General features: G+C 37.1%; 1 protein-coding gene across 4 annotated transcripts in view; it reads left to right on the top strand.

The window, feature by feature from the left end:
• Positions 1-20148, top strand: part of lrrtm4l1 (leucine rich repeat transmembrane neuronal 4 like 1) — a 67474-nt gene that overhangs the window by 20453 nt on the left and 26873 nt on the right. For 2 of the 4 annotated variants that reach the window (XR_005691352.1, XM_040000177.1), the window contains exon 3: positions 131-9380. The exons of the other annotated variants lie outside the window; for them this stretch is intronic. Coding sequence is in view for 1 of the 2 variants with exons in the window: in XM_040000177.1 (XP_039856111.1) it covers positions 131-172 (42 nt within the window). In the remaining variant the exon portion in view is untranslated. Of the gene's footprint in view, positions 1-130; positions 9381-20148 lie in introns of those variants that run through there. 4 annotated transcript variants of the gene reach the window in all.

The following is a 20148-nucleotide window of genomic DNA, read 5'->3' as shown; positions in this document are numbered from 1 at the left end:
TTTGAAATTTAAATTGTTAGGTACTATTCATTTTTACTTGAGCTATAAACTTAATTTTCTCACATTGTGAAGTTATAATATAATAAGTAAATGTCAGTAAGAAAATATATATTTTTTTCCTTCCCTGTAGGTGAAGTCAGCATTACAGCAGTGGGGAGGTCGAATGAATTAAAGCAAGTCAACCAAATCACCTAATCAAATCAGCCTGTTCCATATACTCTAAGTCGTAACTCACTTGATATTGACAATGGAGCAGGTCCAGCTTTTAACATTTTACATCAACTGTAAAATTGTTTTCAATCTCCTACTTGCAGTTATAGCAGTATTTTTATTCCAGTTTTCCTCATGGCATGTGTTTACAAGGACATATTGACAGTTACATTGGTAGCTGGTTTGCTTTCATGATTCACTTTCATGATATTAGGCTATTGTAGAGTTCAGTCATAATGCACTGCATTATGATCGAATGGATAATGTCAGCAGTAACGATAAAGAGAAATGTACGAGGATTAAATTGATTTCAAGTGCTCCCAAGGTTAAAAAAAATGGTGTGTGTTAAAATGACATGTACTTATATACAGAATAAACAAATGGCGATCAGTTTCATGCATAGATTTTTGTGAGCAAAGCAGCTAATCAAGCAGTCTGACTTCAAGGATGAATGAAGGAGCACTTCAAAGATGCAGTCCAGTGGTTAAGGGGTGAAACTAATGTCAAATCTAAAGCCAATTAGGATGCTATTCATCCAGAGGGTTATGGCTTCTTTCAAAAATTCTCCACTTCCCCTTTGGTGCTTATTCAGTTTCAATTACAAGATGTCTTGGTGGCATAGAGGAGGTGTTTTGATATCTCTTTCCCAAAGCTTGTAATATTTGCTGAAGAAATCTCAATTTTGTGCAATGAGCCACAGCTTGAATGGATGTTTGCCCCTAAACTTTACTAGTACCCCAAAACTATGCCAATTGAAAACTCTTAAAAGAAACATACCTTTGCTTTTGTAAATAGAGAATCAGATGCCTGATTACGCCTGGGTTTGACCAATGCTAATCTACCCTCCAGAGATCAAAAACACAGCTGTATAGCTTTTCACTGCTCTGAATAAATGAATCTGGGGCTCATCAGTTGCAAATGAAAACCAGCCAATAAAAGGTATCTTGCTCACTTGCATACTATGAAGGTTTTTTTAAGCATTGCTTACCCTGCTACAAAGCCAAGCATCCAACACGCATTTACGCTGAACAAAGGACATTATGTTAAATTTACATATCTTTAGGCCGATTTTATTCAGTGGAGTATTTGGGGTTTTTTTTCTGAACAAAGATGTTATTAACTTTTCACTGTAGAGAATAATGTGGGAAAACATAATGTTGTGCAAACTCAGTTAATAAAGTTAATTCTCACTTTCAAAATCCTACTTGGAATTTGGTAAAAAGCATTTAGATTAATAGTTTGTTGGGCTTTTTTTCATTGTTTTGTTTTTATAGATGTATTCAAATTCCAAAGAAGTCCATAACATCAGAGTTAGGTTCTTTGTAAAGAATTGAAAAAATGAATGTCTTTTAAAGATAAAGTATTATATACTTCATTTGAAAAGATTAAGAGATCTATATTTGTACAGTGTCTTGTGACTGCTGTGTTAGTCACCAGCACACAGCTTGACTCCAGTTTGATACAAACAAAAGCAATGCTCTGATTCTCTCTTTTAACTGCAAATATTTCTGTAGCAATCAGTGTCAGTGTAAGTATTGTTTCTCTCCACATAACCATAATCCAAATCTCATCATCTCAAAAACGATCTTTCCTTTTCAACATCACTGACGGTGTCTACAGTAGTTTGCTTGGGGGCGTTCTACACTGTTGCCTATTTCAGCCGTTTAATAATTGAGAAGCTGGTGTCAGCCTGGTTTAGTTTGATGAAAGTGCCATCTTGCTGGCTGTGCCTTTCATTACGGTTGTGTGCAATGCCAGCAGTCCCTTTTGGGTGGCAATGGGGACGAACAAAAGCTAGCACAACACATTTACTCTGGTGTGGCTAGAATTCGGTGAGGTATTCTGACTGACACGGCATGGCATCAGAGCCCAGCAGGAGACAAGTCGATGTCTTTTTTACTTACATCGTAAAGATTTTGAGGCAAGAAACTCAACACTTAAAAGCCTGTGCAGCTCCAGAGGTTTGTTGTTTTTTTTTTTTTTTTTTTTTGGGGGGGGGGGGGTTCACAGGTTGAGGTTAGCTGCAGTTATGCATGGCGTTTGCTGAGATCACCAAAATGGATCAGTAATACACCATGTACAGAATTCAAATATGGGCAGGTCTCTCATGTAGGAGTTGTGGAAAATTTACAGCTATTGGAGAAAAAAAACAGCTTTAGACGTGGTGCCTAAATGATAGCAAGCATTACCACAAATAGAAATTAAACACGGCTTATTTCAGGAAGCTCATATGTGTGGGTATACTCTGCTATTCGAGATCCACAACTATCATCCTATTCATCTTATTAAAACTTCCCTTGAAGCTTTAATAAGCCCTGGTAGGCCTATTGACTCATTGTTTCTATACCAAAATAGTGATGTTCATGAATCTTCAAAATAGTGAATGCTGAAGTTTAATTTACATAATAGCATTACATTAACAGGCGGCATGAAGTTTAAAGCATAAATGGGTGACTCTTTTAAATATTAGAATGATAATCTTTGCCTTCTGATTCATTTTGTTGCTGATCACATTCGGTTGGCAACACAGTGCTGTATTTCATTGTAGATGGGTTCAGCTACTTTGAAATATTGGAAAAATTGGAGTAGTCTTTGTTATAACACTGAATATGTTTCAATCACATTTTTATATTTCTAAAATTATTTTCTAAATCTTTGGAATGCCTTTTAAATAATAACAAATGATACCCCAGTTAATACACAATTTATTATAATTACTTAAACTGAAAAAAAAATCAATGTCATTTAAGAAACATATTTTTTTCTGTCAGCAGTAAAACAACTATTAACTATCAGTTTATATTTTATTAACAAATTCTGTTATAAAGTGATATTGTGAAAGGTCAATTATACATATTTTGACATACAATTATAAGAAAAAGATAGTAGTAAAACATACGAGTATGGTTGCAGTGTGAGCATTACGTCATGCTGCTCAGCTCTGTGGCTATAATATAGCAGTGCACAGTTTGAACTCATTGTATTCAGTTTTGGTGTTGATAAAGTTGACAATTCTGCCCAGACAATGAAATTCACAGACTCTGTGTGTGAGCTATAATAACAGGCGAATTGGTTCATCTTGTTTATTTATTTTTTTAAAAGATGTTTTTGCTGCATTTCTTTTTAAGACTTCAAAGCATAAATTAACTTAATCTTGGGCTTGTTTGTGATCCTCCTACATGTTGACAGATTATTGAATAGTACAAATTGTTACACATACCTATAGGGCAGTTAAAATAAATAATACTGGGATGCATATTTTGATCTTGAGAGCTCATTACATGTATTTTTGGTAAGCAGTTGTAATGATTTTAATGTTGTACAGTATTGGTGTTGTATGTGTGTGGAAAGGCAATCATATGTGTTTAAAATACTGTTATAATAGCACGCTTTGACATAAACAGTCACTAAAACAGTTTAAGAAATCAACATGAGGTGGGTGATGTTTGATTGTCCCATAGGAGAAACTGAAAAAGTAGATTTGGCAGTTCATTCTCTCATTGGTCTTTCCACAAGCGATCCCTGCTTCTGGGAGATACTGTGCTGGTATCCTACCCCCACCCTTTACGTTAACATGGCTTTGAAGAGAGGCGGGTGTCACACAGTCAGCCCCAGCGTACACTTTGCATGTCCCCTGGCTAATTTCCCCTCTAGTCCCGTTCCACTTGACAGGCGTTCTTCCAAAAACCATTTAGAAGAACACTTTCATTTTCCGCTCTCTCTCCCCTTTACCTCATCAGCTCTAAGGAACCATTAAGAGCTTAAGTGCAAGCAGGCATACACTACTGAGAAAGATCTCAATGAATATACAGTAAGTCTCACACCCCTGATTCCAGTTTAGTCATTTGCTCCCTCACTTCCCCTCCTGCCCCAAATTCTCCCTTGCAGGCACTAAAACAGCTTTTAATATGTGCATCATGCAATCCTCTCTGGTCTTACATTATTAAATTCATCATTTCTGTGATCAAGCAAGATAGAGTTTAAAGTAACTGAATTATTAAGAGGTTTTTTTAGTCTATAGTAAGCTTTCTGTCTTGTTTTCTCTTGTTTTTTTAAACTTTCTGTGTCTTATGCTCCAGAGAGCAAGATCCTGCTGCTCCTGTCAGCCAATAACTGAACCTCTTTTAATGGAAACGGAGGGCTAATGAGGGAGCGATATATATTTCTGGCTGCACGGCCCAAGTATTTTTCCAGTTGACATAACAGAGAAAAGCTGCAAAACATCTTACTTTATCATCATTTAAAATGGCGGACAGTTGGAACAGCTGCTTGTATGACAATGCCAAGAAGTCCCTTGGTGAGAAGTATTTCCACTTCTTCGGTGCAACAAACCTCTTAGCCCTCTCAGAGGGACAATTTCATGCCCTCTTCCCTCGATTGCTGGGTCATCCTCAAAAGAACTCCCAGGAAGGTTGTGCTGGATGATGATGCATGTACTAAAATGTAGACGTGATTCTGCACCCTAGGCACTCCCTCCTATCTCACATGAAGAGATGCAGTCATACATACTCAACACAAACCCTGGTGAGTGGTGTATTCTTAGCAGCTTCTGGAGCCTGATTTGGCCCTGGAGCTAAGACAAATAAGGATCTTCTGTTTTACTGGATATCACACCAAAAACAGAGAGGAGATTCTATAGTATATTTTTTTGAACAGTTTTTAGACTGAAAAGGGGAAAACAGCTCAGTGGCACCTTATATAAAAGATCCACCTCCGCGTTTGCCCTAAATTGAATTTTCTAATCTGCTACCTGCCCCCCTCCTCTCCCTTCTTCTTGCCGTTGGCTTTGGCAGCCACTGTATACTTCATCCTCAGATAACAGTAGCATCAACCCACCCACCTCACTTGTTCTGTCAAAAACACACAAACATCTTGTTTTGCTTCAGTCTTAATAACTGCAAAGCTGGCACATGTACACACACGTACTAAAATGTGCAGATACAAAAATGAGAATAAGGATAACTCACTATGTCATCACATTCACTGCAGAGGCAGGTCGAAAAAGATATTAACATATATAACTAGACACACTGACACAGGTAAATTGTGTAGTAATTATGCATTTAATGTTAATAAAGCAACTGACAAATGTAGCAAGGATAAAGAAAATAAAGGTAGGAAAAAAAAGGTAAGGAACTTGCAACAAATGTTTCTGGCCATTCTTGAACTGTAATAGTCTACAGCAGGCAGTCTGACTTCTGCGACACGCATGTAAGTTAGTAAGCAACAGCAAAAAAATAGGTGAATAAACATATATTGAACCTCTGTCTTAATGTGACACTCATATGCCATATCAGTTTCATACCATTTACTGCCTTAAACTGAATCAATCAATAGATCAAAAATGAATGGGCAGTTCTTGTCACCTTCATAGTCAGCAGGATTTATTTCAACAACACCCATCTAGTCGAGAGCGTGTCTGTTTCATGCCAGAAGCCACAAAACCTCATTAAGTGTCATCACACAAAAAAGGGGATTTCTTTTTTTTTTTTTTTTTTTTTTTTTTTTTTAAATGAAACTAACTTATTAAAAAAATAATATTACTTAATTTCATACTGTGTGGCTTAATTTTAACTTCAAAAATGAATCTACTTTGTATTGACTTTCCATTTGCCTGCAGTGCTAGTCTTGCAGAATACAGCAATTCATCTCCAGCACACTTCTTCATCCTGCTCTTATTTAATACAAGTAAATGGGTGTAAATGGGTGTGGAAGACAGTGCCCTAAAGCTAGTGAAGCAATAAGATCTTTGTGTGATTGGCTAAGTAGTTAATAAACAACTCACATAAGACGTTGTCCTTGCTTTTTATTGCTGATACTCTTAGTAGTTTTTAACCAGAAACTTTTATCCGCTATTCTCCATTCTTTGAAGAAACAATGGTGTGTTGAGAAAAGATTTTCAAATTAAGTAGGAATGCTGGGATGTGGGATAAAGTGTGTTGCCTTCAGTTGAGATTTTTCTCAATTGTATTTGAGACGGTTTTCTTTGCAGCATTGTGCGGCTGAACAAAACTCCAGCAATAACCTAGCATGCAAATGCCAAGATGGAGAAATGCATATGGTTTGTCAGGATGAGACTGCTGATTCTTCATATTAGGTTTAGCAGAATACATTTACTCAGGTAGAGAATTATGAAGTGCAGTAAATACATGTGTCTTTCTACCAAACAGTGTGGCGAGGAGTGATAGTAGCACAAAATCCACATGTACATTTTTGATTTCAGCTTAATGCAAATACCAGTATGGAAACATTCACAAGGGTATCAAATACTCACATTTTCAAAGCCAGTGGCATCAGACTGATATTAACAAGGTTTCCTTTGGTATTGGTGTCTTGATCAGGCTGAGTGTTGGCTATATTAAAGTTCAACATTCCAAGGGCACTGCTAGTTATAGGTTAACTGGCTAAGTTAACTCACTGAGTTAATCCAGTGGTACAGCCAGTGCAATGCACACCAATGTCGAAGGACAAAAAAAAAGTATGATATTTCAGACTGGACCAAAGCAGCAGACCAAACGTCCACTGCAGGGCCTAAATATGCTGTACTTTATGGAGCTGATTTTTTTTTTTTTTTTTTTTTTTTTCTTCTCCATGATGATCCTTGTAATCGTCTTTCAAACCCTCACAATGAATCTTTACTCATTAGTTGGAGCCCTGTAGTGTAGCATTCTAATTCTGCAGGGAATAAGCATCCACAACTATCTTCCCATTTGTCTTATTAAAACTTCCCTTGTAGCACCTTTTGATTCCTCATTGCTGTTTTATTTCCAACTGTGAAGCATTTGAGTTTAGAAAATGTGAGAAAATAAAGGCTGAAGGAAGTCGGCTGGAATGAAAATGTGGAACAAGGAGGCACTATGCCATTTGTGCTATTTATATCATTAAGAGGTTGGTGGCTAATGTGCAGCCAGGCAAGGAATCCCATGAAATCACCTCTATGTAGGAAGAGCATGGCTGTAGTACCATAAGAGGGTTTACAGCAATGACCAGTATATCCTGACAAGCTGTCTGCGCTAGACAGACTGTAACCTATGAACCTTGAAACTGTGTGAAGGTAGTTTAGTCATAAAAAATACTTCGTTGTTCTCTTCAAAAGACATAGGTTAGAGTAATTGTGTTTCAATAGTTTGAACTGCACAATGCTTTCTGGTTATGAAATCTCAGTTATTTTGGGCTCCAAGGCCTATCAGGTAAAAATAAAAATAAAAAATCACCAATTTAACCAATTCAAACTGTTTTTACATACATTTTTTTTAAAGTAAGTATAATATTATTTTTGCCTTCTTTATGCATTGCTTATATAATAAGAATCAAATAGGACTGCAACTTTTGTGCAGAACTGGGGGTACTTTTTTTTTTTTTTTTTTTTTCTTTTGTGTGTGTGTTGTTGTTTTTGTTAGGGGGGTGGGTGTGTGTGTGTGTGTGGGGGGGGGTTGTTTCTCTCCTTTTGCTCCTTCAGTTCAGTTGCGCAAAGTTGCTGGTTCTTTCTCTACAAATGTTTAAATCATTAAAGTGTGGTTTCCTAAAGGGAACAGAAACATTTGTGGAGATCACATATTTTTAAATGGCTCCCTATAGGCACAATTTTCTTTTTGAAAATCCACATCCACCCATGAAAAAAGCATGTCTTAGTAGACCAGAATAATGCTGCCTGAAGTGCCTTTTCTACTCCAAGTGACCCATGCTAGTTTAAAAAGTTTAAATAAAATACCTATACCTATAGCCTACCTCACACATCTCTTACATTTATGTTGCCCTGTGCTTTCTATGAGTAATGGCTGCATGGCTACTGTTTGTAATAAATTTTGCTACTTAATTAAGTTATCACTAATTGATCTTGCATATTATCTGAAGACATCCTCTGTGTGAACAAATTAATCCCACTTTCCGTCATTATATTGCTGTTTCCATGGTCCTGTGGTGCACCCTGTGTGACTGTGTCTTATAACAGGGTGAAATGGCACTTGGTAGGTTAAATAGTGACTCAAAAATGGCTGTAGGTTATCTGTCTCTCCGTGTTACCCATGTGAGTAGTGACCTGTGGTTGGTGAGCCCTGCCTCTTTCCCAGTGTCAGCTAGGCACAGCGACTCCATGACTTTGAGGATGACTGGAGCTATGTAGCTATTTCTATTTATTTATTTATTTTTATCTAAGTCCGCTCATGTATTATAACTGCATTTTCTTCCTCATTGTATTGATTCAGCACGGGTCCATTTTGACATGATAGCATCACACACCTCCTACAGCTTTGTCATATACACTTAACACTTTAAAAATGCATCAGATCTCAATAGAAAAAAACCCAAAACAAGACAAAAAAACATGCTGAATATCTGTCTATCCTGATATAGACCGGGTAGCGTGTTAGGAATGAAAGGATGCCACATCGTTTAATGAAAATAAAACGTGCCTGTATCCATGCCTCACAATGTTGTGGCATGCTCCTAATGGGATGACGGACAGTGTCATGGAGGATATCCTCCCAGATCTGTTCCAGGCAGTCACTGAGCTCCCGGACAGTCTGAGGTGCAAGCTGGTGGTGTCAGATGTGATGGAACATAATGTCCCAGAGATGTTCTGCTGGAGCTTGGGGGCCTGACAATGGTTTAAATTCCTTCATCCTCCAGGGACTGCCTGCTTTCATGTCTGTAACATGTTCTCAGGGGGAACCCTGCTTATGACTTTTTTGATCAGACATTCACACCAGTGGCTTGCTGAAAGTAACTTTGTAGTCCTCCATCAAAGTTAATGCTATACTTCCCTGATGGGTTGAGGACCTTCTATGGCCCTGTCCAGCTCTTCTACAGTAACTGCCTATCTCCTGGACTCTCCTGCATTATTAGTGGTGATCATTTTTGGATAAGAATGTGTAAAGTTAGTTTTATATTCTGGTTCATAATATAATGTACATTCAAGTTTTGTTAAATGTCACATTGAGGCTGTCATTTATTAACTGCTGAGTATGACACTGTCACTAGTAGTTGCATTTGGAGTGCTACTTGCACTTTTGCACCCTCTGGCAAGTGTCAACAGCCACTTCAGTAGAAAAAAGGGGAAAGGAAAACAATATCTCCTGTAGCTGTTTGGCAGTTCGTCAGGATAAAATCTTATTATGTCAGACAGTCAAAAGTGATTTGGAACATGTGAACATGTTTTGCATAAAAACAAAGAAAAAAACACAATGTCGTAATGAATTAACTAAGCTAAAATACCCGGTAGTAAAAGGAATAATAGCCAAATTCCTACTATATTTAGATGCATTTAAATTTCTGCGGCCTGCTCTTACTATTAGAGACTTTTGTTTTGTATTAAACAAATTTTGTCACGGTTGTTTAAGGCTCCACAGCAAAATCTCCAGTGTTAAATTAACACTGGAGAGTGTCTATATGGGTCCACACCTCTGAGTGTTAAATACAACACTGAGTGTTAAATTAACACTTTTGACAGTGTTATATGTTTAAAAGTAACCTAGTCAGTTTTGAAGATTAACAAAGACTAACACTGAGCAGTGCTGGTTTTCTAACACTGGAAAATAACTCAAAATGTTAGAAATATTCCAGTGTTAGAAAATCAGCACTGCTCAGTGTTAGCCATTGTTAATCTTCAAAACTGACTAGGTTACTTTTAAACATATAACACTGTCAAAAGTGTTAATTTAACACTCAACAGTGTTGTATTTAACACTCAGAGGTGTGGACCCATATAGACACTCTCCAGTGTTAATTTAACACTGGAGATTTTGCTGTGTCTGAAGTGAGGAAAGTAATGATGGATAGATATGTTTGGCTTGTAAATAGTACATCTATTTTTGAAAAATAGAGATAAAAATTATATGTCATCAAATTATGTATACCAATAGGAAATGACACGTAGGCTTTTTGATCGAAAGAACCACTGTAGATTCAGAGGAGGAAACGTGTATGAGTAATGCTTTCCCCTCTTTCAACAAGTACCAAAAATATAACTGAATGAGACACCATTTACGCAGAGTCTGCTCCCATGTAATTTTGTTTTCTGCACTATCATGTTCAAATGCAAATGCCTACACAATATGGGAGTTTTTTTTTTTCCAGAGTAGAAGGCATACATGAGTGAGAAGAAATACAGCTTGTTCTCTGAAATAGTGAATGGAGATAAATTTGAAATTTCGGCCCCATTACACTAGTCAGTTCAACTGAATTGTAGGGGTGATGAAATCACAATGAGATCTTCTTACACTTAAAGTATATTTGCAATAAGGCACATATGGTGCATGAATCTGAGATCGGAAATCACACATTTCACAAGACATTGCAGTCAGTCTTGAATACTTGGCAGCAATGTTCCCAAAGCTGTTTAATAAGTTTACTCTTTACACATTAAAAGTTTAGCTGTGGTTTAGTAGCTAACAAATTGCATTCAAAATAAGATATAATTTTTTTTTTTTTTTTGGTGTTCATTTCACAGGATCATGTCCACGTCCCATCCTCAGATATATACTAAGTCCTTTAATCCAGGATCAGATAAGTACTACAATAGTTCAGTAGACCCATCATATGGATGTATGTCATTATATTTATCTTCTGATTATTGTATATTTTTCAGTACAGTTAAAATATGTTTCCTGGAGAAACTGATGCTTTAACCTGACACTAGACTGTGTCTCAAATCAACCTCAAACTATTTCCGTATATACTGAGGGAAAACACAATTTAAGTCTCCCTTAATCTCAAACCTTACCTGGTCTCAAATCTTCATTTTATTTATACCAGTGCTTCCTAGAAATGGAACGGCTTCCCTATCTGCCTTAAAAGCATTGTGTGGTATATGGATATTAATAACTGATAGCCTGAGATGATTTAAAGTCATCTGACATAATCCTAAAATTAGCAAACTTTTCCTTTTTCCCTATAAAATTCCAAAGATGAACATATTAGAAATTGCTGCTTTACACACCCAAAAATTAGAAATGAACATCTTTCCTTTCATATCATGTGAAGACTTCTGTCAGTCTCTTAAATGTTAGTGCATCAAAACATTCACAGAAAGAAGGCTTGGCATAAAAATGGAATAAACCACCCCAACCAATCTGTACCACGTGATCACTTAGACATAGTGATGGTTCTGTTATCTTTTAGGCATCTGTGACTGTTAATGGAACTGGCACACTGGCATTTATTGATGTTTATACTGTGGACAGTATCAACACAATGAATTCAGGGTTCTAAGCCAAGATTCAACATCAAAATTCAATGGACAATTTTCATCATTTACAAGACCATTAATTATAAACATGGGTTCATAGTAACCCAAGAGCTTGACAGTATTTGGCTGACCAGTCAAAGACCTACTTTGACTGGTCAGCCAATAATTAGATTACATTTACTTACAGAAGCATAAATCAAAGGCAAAGGGATCACACAACAAGCTGACTGTGACTACAGTGAAAGCATCGTTGAAGGTGTCTGCTGATGAAGGTCCACGATTTCACGCAGCTGTAGAATCGAAAAGATTTTTCACAATTTTTTTTAAACATAGTTGTATATTGTGTATTTGTCCAATTACTTTTTAAAGCTCTAAACTTTGGGATTATGTGCTAAAAGGGCTCCCAAACAGTTCTTTCTATATTGAAAACTACTCAAATTAAAGCAGAGACTTGACACTTGAATGTGCACTTCATTGTCTTATGTCAAAATTAATTTGCCAAAGCACAGAGCCTGAATAGTACTGAAAAGTGTACAGTCTGGAGTATAGTGCTGGGTAAGCGGTACAGAAAACCCTCCAACCATGATAGAAATCAATTACTGTAAACACTGCACATGCAGTATATAAACCATAGCAGTTTGGTATTATGGATAAACAATGGGGTGTTTGAAAGGCTTAAATTGAGTTGACTTATTTCTTTTTTACCTCTTATAAAATGAAACTGTACCACTGCCTAAACACAATACAATTAATCATCTAAAAAGGTTTTTATCATGATCATTACATTATGAAAGAGTCCATTTTAATTTACATCTTTGCCTCTTACTGATGCCAAAACCTCCCTTGTGTAACCGTTGGCCAAACTACTGTCCAGATGAAATAATTGAATAATAAAAGTGTTTACAACATCTCTATCATACTTAATCATATTAAAATGTATTGTATTGCATCAGACAGTCCTGACTTGAATTTCATTTACTCAGTGACTACAGATCATGATTCCCTATTAAAATATTTATTAAGTCAGTTTGTGAAGGAAACACAGACGCAAATTACAGTTTCTCACATCTTCAGATTTAGAAATAATCTGTAAGACTGAGCAAAGGCTCAGGAGACTTGCTGCAGCACATTTTTGCGCCATATTACATGAACTCACATATACTGTTGGTTCCCTTGTGTCACTTTGCTAATGAGTTATTCACGCTTATAAAATGTTGATTAATTGAACGGTCTCTGACTACATAATAAAACACGTGAACTCTGATTCAGGGTGACTTTCTCCCTATATTAGTTATTGTTTCATTTCATGATCATATTTCATAAAGTGAGTCACTGCAGTCTTATTCCCAATGTAAAATAAATAAATAAATGAAGGTCTAAAATAGGAAAATGGAAAACTGACCTCCCGTTCGTGTCACTCTTGCAGAAATCAATAATCACGATTGTAACCATGTTACCAAGATATGACCTAGACAAATACAAGTAAGATGGCACTGGGGAAGGACGAATTAATTTTTAATCAAACAAATGCAGAAACTTGGTTGTAAAAGCTGAGTGTTATAGAGAAGAACTAAGGAAATGCCATTTCTGAGATGAGAGGATCTGCGGGGAGCCAACATGACCAAAGAAGAGCCCCTGCATTTCTAGCAGGGTCCCAGAAGACGTGTGGGGAAAAACGGGGAGATTTTGATTTAAACACTGTACCTCCCAGTGCACAGCCAAACTGTGTGATCTAATAACATTAATTCTATGAGAAAATGTGTCAACTGTCAGTTGAGATTTTGCTGTAGTGTTCCTAATGATTATATCCGTGTCTGGTTTCATTAAGCCATTGTAGGCACTGCCGAGGGCTTGGGGACACATGTATCTGGATCCACACTGCTGTACAAAAGTTTAAGATGTTCAGATTTTTACAATATGTAGCCTCATTTGGAAGGTATCTGATTTGCCTCAAGTGAATTTCGCAGTGTGGCTATGGTAGTAGGTTTAGAGTTTGTTGACTACTCTTAAGACTCCTGTATCATACCTTACAGCCTCAACAGAGACCTGGTCTCAACAATCTATTTGAACAGACAGAAGCAACAACAAGGCTTGTCTTCACAGATTAACTGGGAGATTAAACATTAACTCCAATTTAAGATTACCAAATTAACTATTATTAACCAAATTACCTATTAGCTCCACCAGTCTGAGAAGAGATATGGATTTTATGATGGCTGTAGATGCTTTTGCACAGAAATAAATGCTTGTTTGTGCAGCAAGACAGCCCACATTGTTACTGTGTGTTCATGACTGTTTAATAACTATTTGTCAGACTCTGTGTTTGACATGTTTTTAGACTTTTAGTGTGGGAATCAGTGACAGCTGATAGAGCAGCAGACTGATGGCTTTGGTGGGAATATGTATCATGTTTTCTTAGAATTCTCTAGAGAGGGGAAAAAAAGATTGCCTTTTAGCGATGCTGTTTGGCTGATTGTGCTTATTAAATCCTGCATTGATACATTCATTTGGAGTGAAACTCTACCAGTTTAACTGCACTCATCTCTGCTTAGGTTTTGGATTAATGCGGAACACCTGGCCGATATCCAGTATCTGGTACATTTTAACGAAAGAGGACTGAGTAGTCAGGTTGATGCTAACATTAAACTCAGGCAATTTCTCTACTTATAAAGCTAACATCCCTGATACAGATGTTAGATGGTTTTCCTACCTCATCTTCAACTGATATCCTGTTAGACATCCTTGTGCTCATCCCTAGCCCCAAGGCTAGGGATGAGCATCAACTGCTGCGATAGTTTTTCTGGATTTTTGTAGCTGGACAGTCAGAGGACATTGTCACAGAGATTGCATGAGATGTTAGGAAAAATCAGTTTGCAGCAATGCATATGAAGGGGGACAAGTGCAACCCAACATCTTTGGATATCGCTTAAGGGAAATATATAACAGAATAGCCCACCCATGACGCAGATTTACTACCGTTAATGCTAGTTTTAAAACTGCGTTTTCCAGGTATGTAGGTCATTGGGAACAACATCTAAATTCAATTTCCTTGAATTTTCCTATATCATTATAGCCTTACCTTCTAGTCACTTCATAAAGTATTCGCTTATGACTAGTGTGACAGCAGCAAGACCAGGTAAGAGTTTAAGCATTTTACTGAGGTAAAGATGGGTTTAGTACACAAACAAAGAGTAGACCAAGGCAAAAAAGAATGAGACAGAACTGTGTCAAATATATGGGGAAGCTAAGACTAATAAACTGCTAGAACTGTAAGAATATATCCAATGATTGGACAGAGGTATGGGGGAAAATGCAGTTTAAATATATAGGGGAGACAGTTGCACACATGTGCAACGTGCTAGGGTGGAGTAGGCAGTGATGCAGGAAGGTGGCACAGGAGGGCAGTAAGTAGGGAGAGTTAGGAATCATGCCAAGCCTTCACATTATGGCGTTATTTTTGTGCCACTATTCTGAGCGCACGTAAAAAAAAAAAAAAATGTGAGCGCACCTAAAAAAAAATTTGCAGTTGCAAGTGTTGCATTTTGAGGAGAAATTTGTTTCAAGCGAAGAAAAGCTAAATTTGAGTGAACAACATTCATTGCTGCATGCAAAAAAAAATGTATTTCAGTGTTTGCTATTATCCATACACACACACACACACACACACACACACACACACACACACACACACACACACACAATAGCAGCCCCTCTCGCTCAGTTTTTGCATTTGCGCTTGCTCGCAATGTGTTGCTCGCACTCTCAACATTTCTGCCCGTGCGCGCTCAACTCTTTCTGTACACCGTAGGGCTGCCACGATTACGTCGACTATCAAAATCGTCGACGACTGATTTAATAGTCGACGGGTCGTTTGAACCTTTGTAAGATCACAAAAGACGCAGGAATAAGTAGTAGGATTTAAGTGTAATAACGGACTGAAACAGAAAATGGCAGCACTGCATGTACAAGGATGCCAGCTGCCGTTAAACGCCGAAGAAGAAGCTGTGTCCCAGAATTCATAGCGTGGCCCAGCTCAGTTTCCAACAATGGTGGCAGCTAGTTAGTTTTAATATTACTCTTATTATTCTTTCTGGGTCACAAAATAAACGTTTAACATATTTTCAAGTGAGAATGTAGCTGTGTAAACCTCAAATATCTGCTCAGTTTATCAAGACACCACATATTTTCAAAAGCGCTCCGACGTTTTCAGAGACGTCTGTTACCCACCAGCTCGATAGCTAGCCGGTGAGAACACCGGACTCCCGGCAAATCGTTTTCAAACCCACCGCTGTCTTTCACTACTCAGGTTAAACATATATAAGTCACTTAGATAACTTAAAAATGTTATTGTTTGGCTTTTTTCAGTATTTTATTCCTGAGTAAATCGGTTCGGCTGAGATTAAAGTTATCGTTTTTACACAGCTGAATAAACTTCAAGCAAACAACTGATTATCAGAAGTGTGAGATGCTGGAGAATATACTCCGGTGTCCTGTTATATTTTAGATAGCAAGGAGTTTATTAGACTTCACCGAAACAATCTGCAAATTTCATTAAAATTTAATAAACTATCATCTTGTCTTTATTTTTAGTTAGCACATACCTTAAACACTTAAAGCTGTAAGCTAATGATAGTTATATAAGAGCAGATGCATGCTGGTGCAATAAGCTGTACGTTTTGCGTCCAATGGATGCATGATCTGATTAGTCGACTAATCGCAAAAATAATCGGTGACTAGTCGACTATCAAAATAATCGTTTGTGGCAGCCCTAGTACACAGTTATATTTGTGCCACAAAACAGCCAATCACAGACTTGGATGCAAAAAAATCTGACTTTTTTCGTCTCCAATCAGCTCGAAATGACGAAATGCAGTATCCCAGAATCCATTTCGTCCAAAATTCAAACGAGGCAGTGGCGGAGGAACACAGAGTGGCAGCGTTTGAAATATTACTCTTTCTGGGTCACAAAATAAACTTTTTAAGATAATTTCATGTGAGAATGGTGCTGTGTAAGCTTCAGGGTGAGGATGCCCGTGGGTAACAGGCATCTCCGAAAACATTAGAGCACTTACGGAAATATGTGATGTCTTGATAAATCGAGCAGATATTTGAAGTTTATTTGAAGTTTGGCTGGTTTTGTGGCACAAATATAACGGTGTACAGAAAGAGTTGAGCGCGCACGGGCAGAAATGTTGAGAGCGCGAGCAACACATTGCAAATGCAAAAATTGAGCGAAAGGGGCTGCTAGTGTGTGTGTGTGTGTGTGTGTGTGTGTGTGTGTTTGCGGATAACAGCAAACACTGAAATACATTTTTTGCACGCAGCACTGTCCACTCAAATTTAGCTTTTCTTCGCTCAAAATAAATTTCTCCTCAAAATGCAACACTTGCACCTGCAAACTTATTTTACGTGCGCTCAGAATAGTGGCACAAAAATAACACCATATCACATATCCAGATCATTTTACTTCTTACCCACATTTTAGTGTTTAATTTTAAAATGACTAAATTCATACACCTTACACATCTTCACTTGACAGCTCACAATTTCAAAGTGAAATTGAGACAAAACCTGAAATTTCTTGTTTACAAATTGTTTGAGATTAAATTGGTACTTGAAGACCCTTTGTCAACCATTTCTGCCATCAGTCTTTTTAAATAAGTCTCCATAGGCTTTTCACACCTGAAATCGTGCAGTTTATGACATTCTTCTGGACTGATATTGTCAAAGTGCTTGGAAACGTCCAGGTCTCAAATGTTCCCTCTGGGTTTTAGTTGGGCCTCTTATGGACAAAACGAGACTTTTCTCAATTTAGTGGCCAAATTAAACGGTCCGCTTTCACTGTGTCCCTATGGGTGAGATCCACATCCATAGTATCACGCTGCCACATGCTTCATCCAAATATTTCAGTTTCTGACTCAATGGTTTTCCTTATGCTCATAGAGTTGTTTTAAATGCTCGCACTCATGATAAAGTATTTATTGATGGAAAGTTGTTGACATGGTCATCCTTGTGTCAGGTTATTTTGTCTCTGCAGAGAATTTCTGAAACTCTATTAGCGTGAATGTGACAGCTCTTGGTTTTTACTCTGAAGTACGTCGTTTCTAGGTGCTCCTATGAATACTCAGCTTTAGAATTTATTTCAACCCTTCCCCTAATGTGTGTTTCACAAATTCATTGTGCCATTTTATTCTTTTTTCTTGACACACATCCTTTTATACACACTTGTGTACTTTTCTAAAGAATTTAATTAGCCACAGTGGAACTTTTAATTTAGTTCTTGACACATCTCAAGGATAATTGAACCAAAGACGATACACCTGACTATAATTTGGAGAGCCCTGGGGTTTGATTGTTGTAAATAAGAAATTGTACTTTTTGTAAGTGTGTTGATTATACATTACCGATATATAGATTATAGGTTATTTAACATACATTATTGTTTAGAAAAGTTTGAAAAATTGCTTATCACCTTATAGTGTGATGTTTAAAAAATGATAAAAAATGATTTGCGTGCTGCTTTAGCTCACGTGGTTGAGGAGATGACACATGCTGCGGTTTGATTCTGCTGACCATTTCCCTCTTGCTCGCTCCTTACAAATTAAAATAAAAAAAAAAACATATATGTACAAATGTATTATGTATATGTTGCAATTTCAAATCAAACAGTACAAATTCACTTTTCAAAGATGGAGGAAACATTCAAGTCAATAAACAATCCAGTGGGCTCAGTGAAGACAGCAGTTAATAAGGTTAAGAATACACAAAGGCTAAAACAAAAAACCTCTAATGTTTAGTTTTTGTTTTTTAAATTCTTTTTGTCACCATTTTGCAGTTGTTGCTACAGAGTTGTTTGCCAGAAGTTGGCATATGTCACCGTTGTCATGTAAAGGATTCTTTGTAATCGCATTAGTTTTGGTTCTGCACGATGAGGTGGAGTGGAGAGTAGTAGATCTTGTGGTAGGGTAGTTTTATGGTTCTGAACTAAGCAGTTTCAAGAGCATCCAGATGTGCTTTCTATAACCAGCTCCAAGGTTTTGCTGAAATTTAGTAAGTAGTAGTTAGCTGTGTAGTACCTTGCCACTCCCAAGTAGGCCATTTGATCAATGATTGTGAACCGATATGCTGCTGCAGTATCATCAGCGCACATCAGTCCAGCAGAAACACATTGGATTTACCCTGGAATGAGACAAATGTATTTTTAATTAAAATCTAAATCAGTAAATTTGAATTTATTTGTAAAGGGGTTCTATTTTATCACATGCCTCTATGATGAAATAAAAAGACAAGCAATTCTGTCATTAAGTTTTCAATTTGTTACCATTTGCATTAGTGTTTGGCAGGTTTAACAGACAGCTGCAGGAGAAGTGTTGTTGAAACTGCTGAGGCTTTACATTCACAGATGAAGGACGAACGTTAACAAGTGTGACAAGGAGACAGAGAAAGTAACCATATGTGTTCTGACAACGGAAGGTAGAGAAAAGGGGAGTGAGGTGAGTCTGTGCATGCAATAGAGTGAAAGACCCTCTGAAAATCCTGTTGTCCGTGATGCAACACTGTTCTTTATTCTTCTAGTTTAAGTATATTCATGATTCAAAGCAGATAATCACTGAAGCTTTGTGTGATGAAACGTACTTCAAAATTAGTCAAATCTTGCAGTCTAACCTCGTCACACTTGCCAAGCTGGCCCTTTTGTGTTACCTAATGTGAGCAGCATTCTAAGGCACAGGAAATAATATTGGTGGTATCCAACATTTGGATATGAGACTCAAATGCTGAGATGTGAGAAGATTTTCTGTTTTAAGTCCTGCAGTGAAATGACACAAATAATGTATGACACTGTGGCCACGTCCTTCATTACACTAGCAGAACATTCCTTTTTGAGTATGATTGCTGAAATGATGCATGTAACCTAACAAGGTCAAAAAATTATTACTTGCCTTATTTATTTATGTATTATTGTTTGAGATATGTGAAGTCAGATTTATTGCGTGCTACATAATATATACAGAGAAAGACCTGAAGGGAAAAAAACTGCTGCTTCTAATGCGGTCATCCATCACCTGCCTGAATCACAGCTATCATAAATCATAACATTCAAGCAGAGATAAACATGCATGTGCATACACTTAAATAAATATGCATACACATTGAGATATTTCATTAGGGGTGTGCTCACTTTGCTCCCAGCCACAAATCACTGAATTGGATGTGCTCAGGGAAATCGTTGAGCTCTACATATAGACCATGGATTAAATGCCTCCCTTAATTTGTACAAATAGAATATTGTTTGTTTGGGTTTTGTTTTTTTTGTTTTTTTCAACTTCACATGACATAAGAACAGTTTACTCTTACTTCTGGTTGTACTGGCCTACTTCAAAGTGGATATCTTTACTGTGCAGTACTATGCAAAAATGTTGAGCCACACCTTGTTTCAGGAGAACAGTTCTCCTGACTTTCTAAAGGTCTTTCAAAGGTTTTCCTTGGATATTGGCTGGTTTTTTTTGTTTGTTTGTTTGTTTGTTTGTTTGTTTGTTTGTTTTTTACCCTTTCTGCGTCCCAACCTTGTGCTTGACCATTTTCAGAGGCATGTTTTTCTTTGTTTGTTAAGCCACTAAACGCTGATTTATGGATCATTCAGACATACTGTAAACAAGGTTACCTAACTCAACAGATGAACCAATGTTGTGTCTACGAATGACAGAAAACTTGGCAAAGAATAGTTTTTATATTTTATCTTTAGATATTTTGAT

The sequence above is a fragment of the Simochromis diagramma genome, unplaced genomic scaffold (assembly GCF_900408965.1).
Source record: "Simochromis diagramma unplaced genomic scaffold, fSimDia1.1 OVJJ01000596.1, whole genome shotgun sequence".
Classification (NCBI taxonomy): domain Eukaryota; kingdom Metazoa; phylum Chordata; class Actinopteri; order Cichliformes; family Cichlidae; genus Simochromis; species Simochromis diagramma.
Note: the sequence above shows the minus strand (reverse complement) of the source record. Positions and strands in the feature narration are given on the sequence as shown.